Source organism: Oncorhynchus gorbuscha, linkage group LG07 (assembly GCF_021184085.1).
Source record: "Oncorhynchus gorbuscha isolate QuinsamMale2020 ecotype Even-year linkage group LG07, OgorEven_v1.0, whole genome shotgun sequence".
NCBI classification, from domain to species: Eukaryota; Metazoa; Chordata; class Actinopteri; order Salmoniformes; family Salmonidae; genus Oncorhynchus; species Oncorhynchus gorbuscha.
In genome coordinates, this window is record NC_060179.1 from 31,864,344 (window position 1) to 31,882,229 (window position 17,886).

At 44.0% G+C, this 17,886-nt stretch overlaps 1 protein-coding gene across 8 annotated transcripts in view; it reads right to left on the reverse strand.

Annotated features, from left to right (window-relative positions):
- Positions 1-17,886, reverse strand: part of myripb (myosin VIIA and Rab interacting protein b) — a 217,807-nt gene that overhangs the window by 100,036 nt on the left and 99,885 nt on the right. The window contains exon 1 of one of the 8 annotated variants that reach the window (XM_046356196.1): positions 3,285-3,403. The exons of 6 other annotated variants lie outside the window; for them this stretch is intronic. In XM_046356196.1, the coding sequence (XP_046212152.1) occupies positions 3,285-3,301 (17 nt within the window). In that variant the 5' untranslated portion in view covers positions 3,302-3,403. Of the gene's footprint in view, positions 1-3,125; positions 3,404-17,886 lie in introns of those variants that run through there. One more of the 8 variants, XM_046356194.1, reaches the window with a different exon arrangement.

The window sequence follows — 17,886 nt, forward strand, 5'->3', positions numbered from 1 at the left end:
CCCACACCCACACCCGCACACCTCCCCCGTCCTCTTATATCCATCCAGTTAGTTGTATCTATCCACAGAGATTTATAATTGAATTCATTGGATTATTTCTCCCCACGAAAAGCCACATACTGCAACATGATCTTCTAAACCTGGGTAGTGTAGAGCACATATTAGTACTGCTGGGATGTTGAAGGCAGCCTTCAGTGGAAGGGCGGTTCCAGACGTGTGTGTGTGTGTGTGTGTGTGTGTGTGTGTGTGTGTGTGTGTGTGTGTGTGTGTGTGTGTGTGTGTGTGTGTGTGTGTGTGTGTGTGTGTGTGTGTGTGTGTGTGTGTGTGTGTGTGTGTGTGTGTGTGTGTGTGTGTGTGTGTGTGTGTGTGTGTGTGTGTGTGTCTGTGAGAGAGAGAGACTAATCTGCAATATCCCAACTTTAGTAATACTCATCCTCCAGCTCATCCTCATCCTGGAGGAATCACTGATTGTGTTCCATACGCATCATTAGCCATGGTATATTAATACGATGAACCAACGTTCATATGCACAGCTCATAACCCACACACACACACACACACACACACACACACACACACACACACACACACACACACACACACACACACACACACACACACACACACACACACACACACACACACACACACACACACACTTAGCTACCGTATCCAACAATACAAAGGAGGTCATGTGCAGAAGGGCGGGGATTGGCTAATTTTAGACAAACAAAAAAAAGAGGATTTGCTGTATCTATTGGCAATGAATATGAAAAGCGATCAAAAAAAGTGCATAACATTCTAAACAACAGGCTTTCGCATTGAGGAGTAAGAATGTTATTCATATGTATCCCTTATGTGTCTATGAAACCCAGATGATGATTTTGATTGACCAAAACCCATTTTAGTGAGGCTCCCCAGCGCTAAATGAATAACCTAAAGATGAGGGGCCAGCTGGATGATAGGTCTGGGGCGGCAGGTAGCCTAGTGGTTAGAGCGCTGGGCCAGTAAACGAGAGGTTGCTGGATTGAATCCCCGAACTGACAAGGTAAAAAAATCTGTCGTCCTGCCCCTGAACAAGGCAGTTAACCCACCGGTAGGCCGTCATTGTAAATAACAATTTGTTCTTAACTGACTTGTCTAGTTAACTAAAAGGTCAAATTTAAAACTGAAAAAATAAAATGATAGCTCGGTATCAAGCCATGCAGGCCATTAGGCTAAATGAGCAACGTAACGTATACATATACCCAAGGACAGAAAGCCATATCGACACACCTGGTGTCCCATCTGATGAACCCCCTTCCCTGTTAAGTAGCGGTAATAGAAGCACACACTGCCCCCCCCCCCCCCCTCCCATCACCATTCAATACCGGATAGGACACTGACGACCACGAGAGTAGGGGACTGTATTCATACCACTGGTGCAGCTGGACAGGACACACACGGAAGCACACACTGTGTCTGTGTGTGTGTGTGTGTGTGTGTGTGTGTGTGTGTGTGTGTGTGTGTGTGTGTGTGTGTGTGTGTGTGTGTGTGTGTGTGTGTGTGTGTGTGTGTGTGTGTGTGTGTGTGTGTGTGTGTGTGTGTGTGTGTGTGTGTGTGTGTGTGTGTGTGTGTGTGTGTGTGTGTGTGTGTGTGTGTGTGTGTGTGAGAGAAGTAGGCTGCTGACGGCTAGCCTTGCTGAGCCTGTGCACAATTCGGGAGAGCAGCGGCCTCTGGGCCCGTATTCATACTCTGTGTAACCCTGTGTAACCCATCCCAGGGCTAACAGTGAGCGTCTGGGAACCATCAATCCAGGTGGGATAACAGCAGGGAGATATTTCATCATGGAGCACAGCCTGGGGATTTACAACCTCTCTCTCTCCCAAAGGCTTTATTCCACAGAGGTATTGGACTAGGCACCTTAAATAGACCAAAGACAGAGATACAAGTGCACACATAGAACTCCTATACATTCTATATGTAATTCTATGTTCACACACACACACACACACACACACACACACACACACACACACACACACACACACACACACACACACACACACACACACACACACACACACACACACACACACACACACTTGGCTACCCTCCTACACCTACGTCTTTCCTCAGCATCAGAGATGTCTGGCTGGTGGGCTCTCCACTGCAGAGAGATGAAAGGCCTGGGTCTGTGTCCCAAATGGCACTCTTTTGCCTTTACAGTGCACCACTTTTGATCCGGGTCTGTAGTAGGGCTGTGGTCAAAAGTAGTACACTGTGAAGGAAAAAGGGTTCCATTTGGGACGCAAGCCCTGATCAAAGCCTTCCTGTGATGTAGAAGAGAACTTTTTGACCATGCTGCTCTCCCTACACAAACCCCAGGTTAACTTTATTATAAGGCCATCCTGGCCTTCATTCAGACCAGCAAAGAAGGAGAGTGCGTGTGTGTGTGTGTGTGTGTGTGTGTGTGTGTGTGTGTGTGTGTGTGTGTGTGTGTGTGTGTGTGTGTGTGTGTGTGTGTGTGTGTGTGTGTGTGTGTGTGTGTGTGTGTGTGTGTGTGTGTGTGTGTGTGTATATATAACTGTGTGCTTATGTGTGTGTGTGTGTGTGTGTGTGTGTGTGTGTGTGTGTGTGTGTGTGTGTGTGTGTGTGTGTGTGTGTGTGTGTGTGTGTGTGTGTGTGTGTGTGTGTGTGTGTGTGTGTGTGTGTGTGTGTGTGTGTGTGTGTGTGTGTGTATATATAACTGTGTGCTTATGTGTGTGTGTGTATATATAAGTCTTTATGAATAAATCATAGTGGGGGTAAATGAGCCTTAACAAGCCCCTGAGTGACGCTTAAGTGCGGCCAACTTTTTTCATTAGCTTGTCTTTACTATTTAGTCAATAATTAATTTCCCTCTCATTCTCTATGTATGGAACATATTACTACTGCCCTTTAGAAGACTGGTGAGAATTGGGATGCATCGCAAATGGCACACTATTTGCTCTATAGCTTTTGACCAGGGCTCACAGCTCTATTTAAGGAGCAGTGTGCCATTTGGGACACACCCTGGCCTTCATGCAGCAGCAGTGTTAGGGCCAGATTTACGAAGCATTTACCAAGTGCAAAGTATAACTGCACCTAATGTGCCAAGTACTTACGGCAGGGTAGAGTATAGGGCAGTAGAAAGGAGCACCAAAGTGGTGGTAACCAGAGGTTTCCATGACCACATGGTTCAGGGAAAAACTCCTGGTCCATATACTTTTGTTACGGAGACAGAGAGAGCAGAGAGAGCCCATGGACTTCGCCTTCTAGCTTACCGACATCTCTTTTCCATTCTTCTGAGCAGAAAAATGACTTCAAGAAGACATAGAAGCAGAAAACAGCAGACAAGGGCATTTCTCTCTCAAACCTCTGACTTCAAGGAGACGTGAGGAAGAAATGCTGTGCACGTGCGATTGACAGGAAGTAATGTGCTGCTGCCTGCATTCGTTTCATTTCTGTTTTTGGAGAACTGTGGCAGAGGAGCAGACCTGGTGCTTAGCATTCGCTTGCGTGGGTGTGTGGATGACTGTTGCTGCAGCTGAAGAGAGGGAGAGAAAGAGAACGAACAAACATAACACAGACTCCAGACATTAACCACCTGGGCTGGCCTTCTCTCTGCCAATGCAACAAGCAGCTGCAAATAGGCTGTCATTAAATTCAGTTTGTGGTTAATTGCGTTAAAAAAAAAAGTAATTATGCTCATAGATTATGCACGTATGAACTACATATTGACAGATCCAGCCCAAAGTGGGAGGTTGAAAAAAAGGCTTAGTGGCAAAAGTACCAGAGCATATCTTTAAATCAGTATTCTACTGTATAGCAAATACTGTACTGTCATCGTCTCCATTATCAATCAATACTGTTTCAATCTATCACACTTCCTGCTACTTCCCGCTCTTTGAAACTGGTCCAGGGCCAGTTGTTTAAATTGGCTGATAATGAGTGGGGTAAGAATAATCGATCCAAAATCAGTTGCCATGAGCAGAAAGAAATGTTGTTTTTAAAGGGCCTTTCTTCGACATTATGTGTACAACTTTTATGTTTTCATGATTAGAGTTGGATGTGCTTTGGCCAGAAGATACTTCCTATTTGTCCACCACTTCCATTTCAGAGCAGAGGCACATGACAGCCATAAATCGTGCAGTGGGGGTTATCGGCACTCGCCTAACATGGCTGTCTTCAGGCGGTTGATTGAAATGGTCTGGCTGAGGAGGGCGCTTGCTGGACCCCTCTCCTGGAACTATATCTCATCTTAGCTAGCAGGGCTAAAATGGCTAGCATGCTACACTAATGTGTTACGCTAAAGTAAATATATCAACTCTATTCATCATCAGCAGGTTTACACTGAGGTGACACACTCTCATGAGGTCGTTACCTCCAACTAGGGGGATTTACTTCAAACGCTGAAGTGTCTTAGTCATTTACAATAGTCGTCTGTCAAAGCTGCGTGACTCTTGGCTCACTCGTTTTGCACTGGAGCTAGCGAGCTAAGCTAAACCACTCCAGGTTACATAGAGTACATCTCTTTGTAGCCCCCACACAGCACAAAGCCTAGATAAGGTCTTCTTCTCTCTCTCTACTTATTCGTTACAGTAGTCGTCTGCCAAAGACTCCTTGCTGACTCTTCAAACTAGCTTTTGCTTTGGAGCTATCAAGCTAAGCTAACCCAAGTTACAGTACAGTGCATCTTTCTGTAGCACAGCACAAAGACTAGAGAAGGGCTTCTTCTCTCTCTACTGCAACTAACTCACCCCATGTTTACAGCTCTCTTTAGCCTCCTCAGGTTGCTTTGAAGGCCAAAATAATGACAACTGTCACCAGATTTACAGACTAAGTCATTTGCTAAGCGTCACACATGCCTAGCGTCATTTCATTTCTATGGTTTGTTTGTACAGTTCATGTTATAGCCGGTGCCAGAAGACACTGATTGCAACCATCCTCTTGGTTATTCGCCAGCCACTTTGCCAAGTTTGTTTCTGTTGTTTTATTGCACTTCTCAGGTGAATTCTCCAGGTGAATCTGGCAGCTGGTGGACCCACTCTCTCCCCCACTCTCCCACCTCTCTTCATCCCTCGCCCTCTCTAGTTGAGTGTGGCAGCTGGTGGCAGGTGGAGTTGGTGCTGGACTGACTGACCTCGAAATGAACCGTGAAGTGTTTGAAGACCCAGAGTCTCCCCAACTCCTTCTCCTTCCCACCTCCTCCCCACTAAGATCTCTCTATGGGCAGACGACTACCGCTGTACTCAGCAACCATCCAGCAGCAGGAGTCTACTGCTGCATAGCACAGAGAAATTGGCTGATTTTAAAGATTGAAGAAGAAGGAAAAAAACTCTAAGGATATTCTTAGGAAGGATAGAGAGAGAGAGGGCAGAGAAAATACCCCTCTCTCCTATTTTGTGATCCACAGAGAGCCGTTAGTTCTACTACTCACCATCAGCCCCAGTACTGTACGGCTACTCTGCTAACTCTTAGCATGGCGCCCAGTATTCGAGCCCATCGAACTAAGTGACATAACAGTAAATAAGGGCCAGCGATCTCTATTGGGAGATAACGCACAGTTCCCCTCCCTCTTTTACTGCGAATGGCACCCTACTCAAATGACACCCTATTCCCTATATAGTGCACTACTTTTGGGCTCCGGTCAAATGTAGCGCACTATATAGGAAATAGGGTGCCATTTGCGACGCAGCATGTGTGTCTCTGTCCCGTGACTGATGAAACCCGTCCCAGAGGGAAGGGAATGAGGCACAGCGCATGTCATTACCCCGTTACGCACAGACAGAACACTGGGTGAGGGATGGAGAGAAACGGAGACGAGTGGAGTGAGAGAATGGGGAAATGGAGAAGTGTGTGAGGTTAGACGAGAACACCTGCAGTCCTCTTAGGCTCCCCTGGATGCGCATGCAAGCGCACACACACTACGAACACAAGTCTCACCATAGATCCCCAGAGCTTCTATATAAAATATGATCAGAGATACTCTCCATAAAGTCACACTAAGTGTTTTCCCCCATTGAGATGCCATGCAGCATAATTACACGTAGCAGTAACCTTGTCAAAGTATGCAGCAGGGAGTTTTAATATTGATATGATGATGCATTTTTGATGAGGAGTTTATCCATAACATCATCATTTACAGAAAGTATTAAAGTTTAGGGATAAACAACCAACGCACAGCTCCCAAGATGAGCTATGCCATGGGTGTTAGGTAACATAAAAGATAGAGGGAGAGAGCGTGTGTGTATGTATGTTTGTTTTCTTCAGTGTATGTGTGCAACCTATGTACCACAGTGATAGATGAAGTGTCATCTCTCCTTGGATATGCTACTCAAAGATCCTACTGTCTCCCGACCACACACACACACACACACACACACACACACACACACACACACACACACACACACACACACACACACACACACACACACACACACACACACACACACACACACACACACACACACACACACACACACACACACACACACACTTGCGTCCAGGGTTGGGGAGTAACGGATGACATGTAAGGGATTACAAAAAACAGTAACTGTTTTTTTACGTTACCAGCAAAAAAATATATTGTAATCAGATTACAGATACTTTTGAAAAACTAGATGATTACTTCGAGGATTACTTTTAAATTCAGAAAGGATGTTTGCGGGGAAAAACAATATTTGACACTTCTCTGTTTTCTCAATGACATTCAAATAAGCATTGAAAAAAACTGCAAGTTTAAGTTTGTTCCGCCTGAGGGAGTCTGACCACAAGTCAGAGACCACTATAACACCACTATAACACACAATGTGTTTGATGGATCAAGCTGTGTCTTCCAATGGTGCGACTGCTGTCGGCCAAAAAAAGAGCTGTGCTGCTCACTAAGGCCTACTCTGAGAACTGGCAGAGCACTACATGAGGCCTAATTGATCATTTTAAGGGGGTTTGGAGGGGTGAAGGGGGGAGAGTCTGCTGCCCAGAGCCCCCTGTGGCATGTTAGCAACTGTTAGATCTGTCAGCCATAAGGGTCACCAGCAGAGCCCAAAGTAGGGCTTTATGCGGGGTGCAAACTGACGCACTGGCACACGCGCACACACACACACAACTTGAATAAAGGCTTGGAGGTGAGGATGACAGCAGTGGTGTCGTCTACGGCGATACAGATATCACTTATTATTGATCTCTACATAACGCATTGATGTGAATCACACTGCTGATCTCTCATTTAGATATTTGTGCCTTACGGATTGTGGTTGTTGTGGACGGCTGTTCACAAATCTAAATGTGTATTTGAACCCAATAATGGTTGAATTCAAGAAGTTTAAGCTGCCAATCAATCATTGTTTTTGAAACAGGTGGACAGCCAGTGAAAAATGCGCTCTTACAACAGCTGCATAGTGCAGATCCCAGCCTATGGAACAAAAGTGGGGCTTTCATTGCTCAATCTAATTCATGCTGATAAAAAAAAGATCCATAGGCCTAATGGACACATGCTCAAACGTGTACACTTATGATTGACTTAAAGGGGAAATCTGTAATTCACACATCCATTTTTGGACAACTTATAAATTATATATATATCCATTGATTGTTGAAGAATATAACTTATAAATGCCTCATGAGCTTAGTTCAACTGTCACACTCCAAGAGAATCCAAATATAAGCTTGTTTTTCTCCAATGTTTGCAAACATTGTAAGCGTAAACAAACACTGTATAGCCTCATAACATCAGGTTAAAACAATACTGTTGATATCATGGATGGTCAGTCCTTGCATCCATAGCACTGTCTATTAATCTGAGAGTGGTTACATTTCTCCAGGCCCATCCCTCAGCTTTTTACCAAAACAGAGGCGGGGCAGGTGTTTTGTCATCTGTGGATTTGCCCTTGAAACAGCTGCATATTATAAAGATATGAAAGTGTCACCAGCAAAAAGATAAATCATAGGCCTATAGCAAATGCAGCATTTGGCATTCATTTTTCACATGTAAATAGCACTTTTCAGTCGTGCTCAAAGCATGCCATTCCATGAGTACAGCATTTATTTTTAAACTCGAATCAATGAGCCCAATCTGTCCTCCATGACAACAAAATCATAAACAACAGAGTAATAAGTCCTTAGTTTTGGGGTTGTGCTCAGGTAAAACAATTAGGCTAATCTATACTTCCATATTTCCAAGTCCTATTCTTGAAGCTCAAGGGTTATAACATTTATTGGAATGACTGGAATTCTGATAGAATTTAAAATTATTATTATATGTAGTAGCAAGCAATGGGTTAGAAGAAGCTACATAACCAACCCATAAAGTAAAACGTAACATCCATACATGGCCAGCTATGTAAACTTTAACATTGATTTATCCTGCAATAGATGTGGTTCAATTGGGAACATGTATACGTGTCTTGTTCTAATGCCTCTAAAGGGGAATGTAATCTAAAAGTAACTGAATGTAATCAAATTACGTTACTGAGTTTGGGTGATACAAAGGTTACGTTACCGATTACAATTTTGGACAGGTAACTAGTAACTGTAACAGATTACATTTAGAAAGTAACCTACCCAACCCTGGTTGCGTCACACATACCTCATACACAATATAACTAATCCCCAATTAAACCCTTTTACCTGTACAGTGCACTACTTTTGACCAGGGCCCATGGTATGCCTGGGTGTGGTGTTACTATGATCGAGTGACCCATTAAAACACACGCCCTGAACCCCCCCCCCACACACACACACACACACAAATCCATCCCCGAAGAGAGGTTGAAATATTGTTACTTGAATCTTATCATTAGCTATTTACATAGTTCCACTTTTTTACATGGAGTCAGATCAATGTCAAACCAGGTGACAGTAGAGAGAAGACAGAGAGAGGACAGGTTGTATCTATTGTTTACTGTATTGATTTGCCACCTGGACTGTATTATCATAAATCCAATATGCATGTCTGTCAGCTGTGAGAAAGTGCATTAGTCCAGTCATTCTGGGTTCCTCCCAAATGGCACCCTATTCCCCATTTAGTGCATACACTTTTGAACAGATCTGGTTAAAAGTAGTGCGCTGTATAGGGAATAGGGTGCCGTTTGGGACGCAAGCCTCCGCGTGCATATTTATGCCACCCACTCAGCCCACCAGCCAGACAGCCAGACAGCTCACCAGCCAGCATGGGTCATACCAGTGGGTGTTTAGCATTCCACTAATGTTCAAATCAAACCATATCACTTGGCTGTTACGAATGGCCCGCGCGTCTTGGCCTCTCAAATCGATAACTCATCATCTTCAAAATTCAATAGCATATATATCACTCCTCAGTCCTAGTTCCAAATTGCTTCCTGTGGGCGATAGAAGTCCTTCTCCCCTCTTCCTCCAGGTGCTCAGAAATCAAAGGCCTGTCCATCAGTCACTTCGGCACAAATGACTGTCTTAAAAGAGCTGTGCTGCTCACTAAGGCCTACTCTGAGAACTGGCAGAGCACTACATGAGGCCTAATGGATCATTTTAGGAGGGTTTGGAGGGGTGAAGGGGGGAGAGTCTACTGCCCAGAGCCCCCTGTGGCATGTTAGCAACTGTCAGATCTGTCAGCCATAAGGGTCACCAGCAGAGCCCAAAGTAGGGCTTTATGTGGGGTGCAAACTGACGCACTGGCACACACGCACACACACACTATCTATCACTGTTCTAGAGAACATGACTGTCAAGCAGCTACAGTATGTTCGCCAGGCCATACTCCATTATTTCAGCAAGTCTATAACAATTATATCAGAGTCAGACTGTTGTCTTCCTCTCGGTCTCTCCCTCTTGACGTCATGTTCCCACACACAGCTCTAGGTGGTTATAGATGACAGTTAGAAACACAGTGTAAAGGCCCACTGACTATGTGGAGCACGGCAACCCAGAGTAGTCTAGTTCCACACAGCTCTAGGTGGTTATAGATGACAGTTAGAAACACAGTGTAAAGGCCCACTGACTATGTGGAGCACGGCAACCCAGAGTAGTCTAGTTCCACACAGCTCTAGGTGGTTATAGATGACAGTTAGAAACACAGTGTAAAGGCCCACTGACTATGTGGAGCACGGCAACCCAGAGTAGTCTAGTTCCACACAGCTCTAGGTGGTTATAGATGACAGTTAGAAACACAGTGTAAAGGCCCACTGACTATGTGGAGCACGGCAACCCAGAGTAGTCTAGTTCCACACAGCTCTAGGTGGTTATAGATGACAGTTAGAAACACAGTGTAAAGGCCCACTGACTATGTGGAGCACGGCAACCCAGAGTAGTCTAGTTCCACACAACTCTAGGTGGTTAGTACAGTAGATAACAGTACAGTCAGTGTGCCTCTATGTCAGGGTTCTCAAACTGGCGGCCCGTGGACCAAATTTGGCCCGTGGGTGATGTTATGTTTTCTGAGCAAACAAAACAATGTGTTTTTTAAAATAAATAAATATATGTGGACATAAATGATGTAAAAACACCAGCAAACTAGCTCCAAGTGATATGAATTTTGCAAATCTGTTCCAAAGTATTCCCACACATAATAGAGAGATACAGTATTTGATCGTATACAAATATAAGCAAGGTTTGAAATGATGATGTTTTAGTCACATATTATATCCGTTTGGGCTTTTTGCAGTCAATTTGCAGCCTACAAATGATTTGTAATTATCTTCCAGGCCCCGATCATCTGCCTCAAAAAAATACATTGGCCGGTGGCTAAATCTAGTTGATTATCTCTGCTCTATGTCATCTCCACTGTGTGTGAAGTGGAGTGACCCAGAGTAGTCTAGTTTCTCTGTGTAGTAAGTAGATAGTAGATGAGTCAGACAGTCAGTGTGTCTGTCTGTGTCTCTATGTGGAGCGCAGCATGCCAGCGTAGCCTGCGTTGGCTCTGTAATGTGTACTGTAATTGGGATCAGGACACCCTGGCCAGGAAGTGAATCCAGTTCCCATTAAAGTCACAGTGCCACTGCCACAGCCAATCTCTGGCTCACTAATTGAATTGGCATCTCCCAAAAATAACTCCCATTCTCGTCCCTCGTCCGCCTAGTACAGTCCCTAATTATTTTCTCCCTCTCTCTCCATCATATATTTTCCTGAGTACAGCACTTCTTCACAGGGGAATAATGGTGAGCAATGTAGCTCGTCACTCTGTGTCTTTGTTGCCTCCGAAATAGCCATTGTGTCCCTAGCGGCTCCCCGAGATCCCTGCATGTAGGCCTACTACTGTAACTCGCTGGATGTGTACCAAATGGCACTCTATTCCCTACATAGTGCACTAATTTTGACCAGAGCTCTATGAGCCCTGGTCAAAAGTAGTGTACTATATAGGGAACAGAATGCCATTTGGGACACGGCAACTGTTCTTCTTAAAGATGCAACAACCACCAATTCTTTATATTCACATCCCTGCGGACACAGAAGGTACAGCCTATATACCCACAATTACAGTAAATATCCAGAATGCTTGCTTTGAAATAAGGGACTAAAGCACCATCATTGATCTCTCTGAGGGCCTTGGTTGAAGTGTCGTGGGGAGCGGGATATTCTGAGTCACAAGGTTATGCTGTAACTGTTCTAGTATGCGCTCTAGATGAATCATCTGGTGGGGTCAGACTAGCTGAGCCAGCATATTTACCGTGCGTCCCCTCCACCCCGACAACAGATTGAGTCACTCCATAAACTGGAAACAATGCATTTCTCCAGGAGTGGGTCCCAGGCCATACAGGAGCACATAGGGTAATAGCTGTGAATGTCTCCATCTCTCCAGCCCTCCCCTCTCTCACCCCCCCCCCCCCCCCCTCACTTCACTTCTCTCACTGGGTGACACTTGGGCTGAAGAGTTGGCACATTTGGTTTGCTTTCCTCTCCATGTGTAACGTGTTTATAGTCAGGAAAGTGGGAAAAATCACAGGCTTCCACTCGAGGGTGAATGGCACTGTGGATAGCAGCCGTTTTACAGACTACTGAAAAATTCCAAAAGGGCAACATCCGCTTTCAAAGAGCGGGACGCTAATCCGGACGCTTAGAAGAAATCCCGCCATGCCCTCCGACGAAGCATCAAACAGGCAAAGCGTCAATACAGGATTAAGATCGAATCCTACTACACCGGCTCTGACGCTCGTCAGGGCTTGTAAAACTATGAGGTATTACAAAGGGAAACCCAGTCACGAGCTGCCCAGTAATGCAAACCTACCAGACGAGCTAAATGCCTTCTATGCTCGCTTCGAGGCATGCAACACGGAACCATGCATGAGAGCACCAGCTGTTCCGGACGACTGTGTGATCACGCGCTCCGTAGCCATTGTGTGTAAAAACTTTAGACAGGTTAACATTCACAAGGCCCATGGGTCAGATGGATTACCAGGAGGCTAGTCAGAGTGTGCGCTGACCAGCTTCCAAATGTCTTCACTGATATTTTCAAACTCTCCCTGATGGCCTGATCCAGTCTGTAATACTTATATGTTTCAAGCAGACCATCATAGTCCCTGAGCCCAAGAATGCCAAGGTAACCTGTCTAAATGACAACAACCTCTCCCTCAACTTCAGCAAGACAAAGGAACTGATCGTGGACTACAGGAAACAGAGGGCAGATCACTTCCCCATTCACATCGACTGGGCTGTAGTGGAGCTGGTCGAGAGCTTCAAGATCCTCTGTGTTCATCATTAAGGATCTATCATGGTCCACACACACCAACACAGTCATGAAGATGGCACCACAACGCCTCTTCCCCCACAGGAGTCTGAAAAGATTTCGCATGGGCCCTCAGATCCTCAGTATCTACAGTTGCACCATTGACACCATCTTGACTGGCTGCATCACCGCTTGGTACGGCAACTGCTTGGCATCCGACTGCAAGGCGCTACAGAGGGCAGTGCGCATGGCCCAGTACATCATTGGGGCTGAGCTCCCTGCCATCCAGGAACTCTATACCAGGCGGTGTCAGAGGAAGGCCCTAAACATTTTCAAAGACTCTAGCCTCCCAAGGCATAGACTGTTCACTCTGCTACAGTACCACACATCAAGCAGTTTCTATGCACCAAGTCTAGAACCAACAGAACCCTGAACAGCTTCTACCCCACAAGCCATAAGACTGCTAAATAGTTAGTTAAATAGATAACCAATAGACACCGGATTGTCTGTATTGAACCTTTTTGGACTCATCACATACGCTGCTGCCACTGTTTATAATCTGTCACTTTATTCCTAGTTACATGTAAATATCTACCTCAATTAGCTTGTACCCCTGCCTCGTGTGTATTGTCGAGCCTGAGGATTGGAGGGAGAGAGAGAGGAACAGAAGGAAGAAAGGGGGTTGAAAGAGTGTGGCTTGCTGGACACAAGGCTTTGAGTTTGTGCCTGTGTTAGATCATTTGACCTCCATAGGTACAGTGGTGCACAGGGTTAAGGACTGTGATGTATGGTCAGCATCTCCAGTCTACTGCTATTAAGACATTACACATCACTGTTGTACATTAACATTTGTGTGGGCATCATAGTAGTCAATTTGTTTGAGGCAAAAAGCTAGAGATTTGTTTTGTTTCAATTTGAGTGGAATACGAATGTGTTTCAAGGTGGTTGTGATTATAATGTAGATTGTGAAATTGTGTTCACCTGTACAATACATCAGCGAGCTAAAATGGATCGTTTCCCATTTTGCATGCGGAGAGCAAATTAATAGAAAATGAACATGACCTCACCCCCATGCTGTGTCGAGCTACTCTAGCTGATGTAAAAACTGTCAAAAGACTTCGTTCTCCAATGGTTTCCTGGCTGCCAAGTCAATCTGATTGGAAAGTGTTATCGGTGGGGCACACACACACACATTTGGTTTCCTTTCCAATGAGAGAGGGTTCATTATTGCCCAGTTAGATAATAGCCATCAGCCAAAGTTAGCTTAGCGAGAGATCTCCCTGTAGCACTGCAGTCTGGGAGGCTGGAGCTCTACTATAGGATGCATCCTAAATTGAACCCTATTCCTTATAGTGCACTGGGGCTCTGGTCAAGTACAGTTGTAGTACACTATAAAAGGGAACAGGGTGACATTTGAGACGCAACCAATGTCTAAACGTAAGACAGAGACATATATGAAACATGAAAAGGTTGAATGTGCGATGCTGGAAGAGGATGTGATGATATGTTGGTGTTCACCAGGGCTGTTCAATGTCGGTCCTGGAGGACACAAACTAGATTAATTATGATTTTTCAACGTCCGATTTTTTTCAAAACCGCCGATACCGATTAATCGTCCGATTTTTTTTTTTTTTTTTGTAATAATGGCAATTACAACAATACTGAATGAACACTTATTTTAACTTAATATAATACATCAATAAAATCAATTTAGCCTCAAATAAATAATTAAACGTGTTCAATTTGGTTTAAATAATTCAAAAACAAAGTGTTGGAGAAGAAAGTAAAAGTGCAACATGTGCTATGTAAGAAAGCTAACATATGAAAGCTGGTGGTTCCTTTTAACATGAGTCTTCAATATTCCCAGGTAAGAAGTTTTAGGTTGTAGTTATTATAGGAATTATAGGACTATTTCCCTCTATACCATTTGTATTTCATTAACCTTTGACTATTGGATGTTTTTATAGGCACTTTAGTATTGCCAGTGTAACAGTATAGCTTCCATCCCTCTCCTCGACGGAAGCGTGTGGTGACTGGTGAGGTAATACACACTCCTGGAAAAGGCTTTCCTGCTTTTTACACTATAAAGCTATTTTCTCTAAAATGGTATATACAGTGGGGTCCGAAATAAAATTACACCGTTGATAAAGACAAGCAAAAATGACTGTATAAAATAAATAAGTCAAACACTGAGCTTGATTGTAAGCTAAAAAAGGGAAACAATACTATTTAATACCAATACAATTGCTCAGAAAAATAGATTTTGTTTAACAAATCAGGTTTCCACACCTCACAAGCTACAGACAACAGACAACATGGAAAGCGGCAATACACTGCTAGTGATTATGTTCACACTGTCACGCCCTGGCCTTAGTATTCTGTGTTTTCTTTATTATGTTGGTTAGGCCAGGGTGTGACGTGTGATTTATGTGTCTTGTTTTGTCTTGGGGTTTTGTAGTCTATGGGGTTGTGTTCAGTTGAGTGTTCTAGGTAAGTCTATGGTTGCCTGGAGTGGTTCTCAATCAGAGGCAGGTGTTTATCGTTGTCTCTGATTGGGAACCATATTTAGGCAGCCATATTCTTTAGGTAATTTGTGGGTGATTGTTCCTGTCTGTTTCGGTTTTTCCACGTTTTCTTATTTTGTATAGTGTTCACGTTTTCATCTTTCATTAAAGATGTTTATAAATAACCACGCTGCATTTTGGTCCTCCTCTCCTTCCCAGGATGAAAACTGTAACACACACATCTGATTGACCTTTAGCAATGTATTCATACATTTTGTGAAAGTGTGATAGGTGGTGCAGTTATGTGTGTCTGATGGCAGTGTGTTCCAGACATGGGAAGCTCTCACAAAGAAAGCGGATTTACTAAAGGTGCTTATCCTTAAGGGAACTATACAGTCACCTCTCATGGCAGACCTTGTGGATCTGCTGCCATATGTTTGGGTTTTCTGTTTAACAGAAATACTGAGTGGAGGGGGAGCCAGGCCATTTAGAATCGCGAGTACACATTGACAAGGATCTTAGACCATTCCTCCATACAGAATCCTTCCAGATCCTTGATATCCTTCATCTGTGCTTAAAAAATAGAGGGGGGGGGGGGCTTCAATAGGTTTCAAGTCGGGAGACTGAGATGAACATTGCAACATTTTGATTGTGTGTCCAATTGCTTGTTGTCTTGCTGGAAGAACTAATTGTGGTCAAGGTTTCTGACTCCTTGCAGAGGCGACCAGGTTGTTGGCTAAAATGTCCAGGTAATTGACCATTTTATTTTATTTAAATTTTACCTTTATTTAACCAAGCAAGTCAGTTAAGAACACATTCTTATTTTCAATGACGGCCTGGGAACAGTGGGTTAACTGCCTGTTCAGGGGCAGGACGACAGATTTGTACCTTGTCAGCTCGGGGGTTTGAACTCGCAACCTTCTGGTTACTAGTCCAACACTCTAACAACTAGGCTACGCTGCCGCCCATAACAAGAGTCCCAGGACCAGAGGAGAAGAAGAAAAATATCCCCATATCATCAATGATCCAACACCATATCTTACAGTAGGAATAGGGTCTTTTCCACTCATGCATTCTCATTTCGATGCCAAAACCACCACTGGTGTGTGTGGCTAAAAAGCGGCACTGTAGATAAGGGAGTTGAGGTTAGAGCTGGGGCTGGTGGCTGCTGTTGCACCCCACCAATTACTACATTTCCACATTTGAACTCGCCGCTCCGTTCTGATAGCTCCTACGGGAGGAATATCATTCTGGCCAACAACGAATAAAAAACACACAAATACAAGTAGGAGTTGAGAGACGATATAATGATTGTCAAAAGTAAGGAAACAAAAATGGCGATCGTCTTCCCATGGTTTTAAAACAATGAGTCGGACTATTTATTCTCAGATGATATTGGTTCACTACACTGAGCCTTCGTTTTATAAACACTTCCTGTACTTTCTTTCTGGATTGTGACCCTCCAATCAGTCCCCCAGATACAGGTCAAGGAGACCAGTGGAGCCGACTCTATCCAATCAGGCACTACAATAAGTCAAAGTAACAAGGTATCACAAACCGGACCACTGGTCTGTCATTGACTTATGCACTCCTGCCATTCATCTTCTGCCATTGTTAACCAGTCATTGTAGTCGAATCTACTATAAGTCATACTGTATGTGAAATGGCATTTACTGCAGAGTCGATACATAGTGTGTGCGCCCTTATCAGCTTGCGAGAGCATGACAACGGCAGTTTAACCTACCACAGTGATTGATGAAGTGTCATCTGGTTCGGCCTGTGATTTCACTCTCTCCTCTCTCCAAACGCACACACACACACACCCACAAATGATGAGTCCCACAGTGACACACAAACACACATACAAATCAATAATAAAAGGTACTGAGATGTGCTGTGTCTCAATAAACTCAGTTGTAGTCGCTCACACACCCCCTGGATCAAAAGCATATAGCAATCAGCGCAGCACGCGGTCTGGCATACTGCTAGGAGAAGCATACTACACTATTAGTAGGCCTCGGCAAGCTCGACAAACCTCTTCACAGACACGGCAATAACAACATCAGTTTCAATATCAACTCCCCTGACGAGGATAGAAATATGTGTTTCTGACATATTAAAGCTGTAATATGTAGCTCTTAGGGAGACCTGACAAAATGCACATAGAAATGGCAGTTATAGATCTGTCATTCTCATTGAAAGCAAGTATGAGAAGCGGTAGATCTGTTCTATACGTGATATTTCTATGCTTCCAGTTTTTTGTTTAGTTTGTGTGTCTTTTACTTTTGTACACAAGCATCAAACAGTTTCAAACAAAATAGTTTTGGTTATGGAAAATATATTCCACAGCGGTTTAGAAGGTACAATGATAATCTACACTATACTTGCTTGTTTTGTCACATAAAGTGAAATTAGGCAACCAGGAAAAGGCTGAACGATTTCTGCATTGTGCATCTTTAAAGGGGCAGCAAAGCGGTCACCCAATCCCAGATTGCCCCTTTAGCATTCAGTTATGTAAGTGAAGGCCATGTTCAAGAACTGCGAAGAGGGTTTGTAGGGGCGTGAACTCTTAACAGCCGTGCACATCTTAAAATGTCATATTAGTTCTTCAAAGGACACATTAAAACAATACAGTACAGTGAATGAATGAATGAATCTTATCAACGATGCATAGTGAGGACCAAAAAAACATTCATTTAAAAATAACAAAACCAAACAAAAGACAGAGGCAACTTCAAACATTTT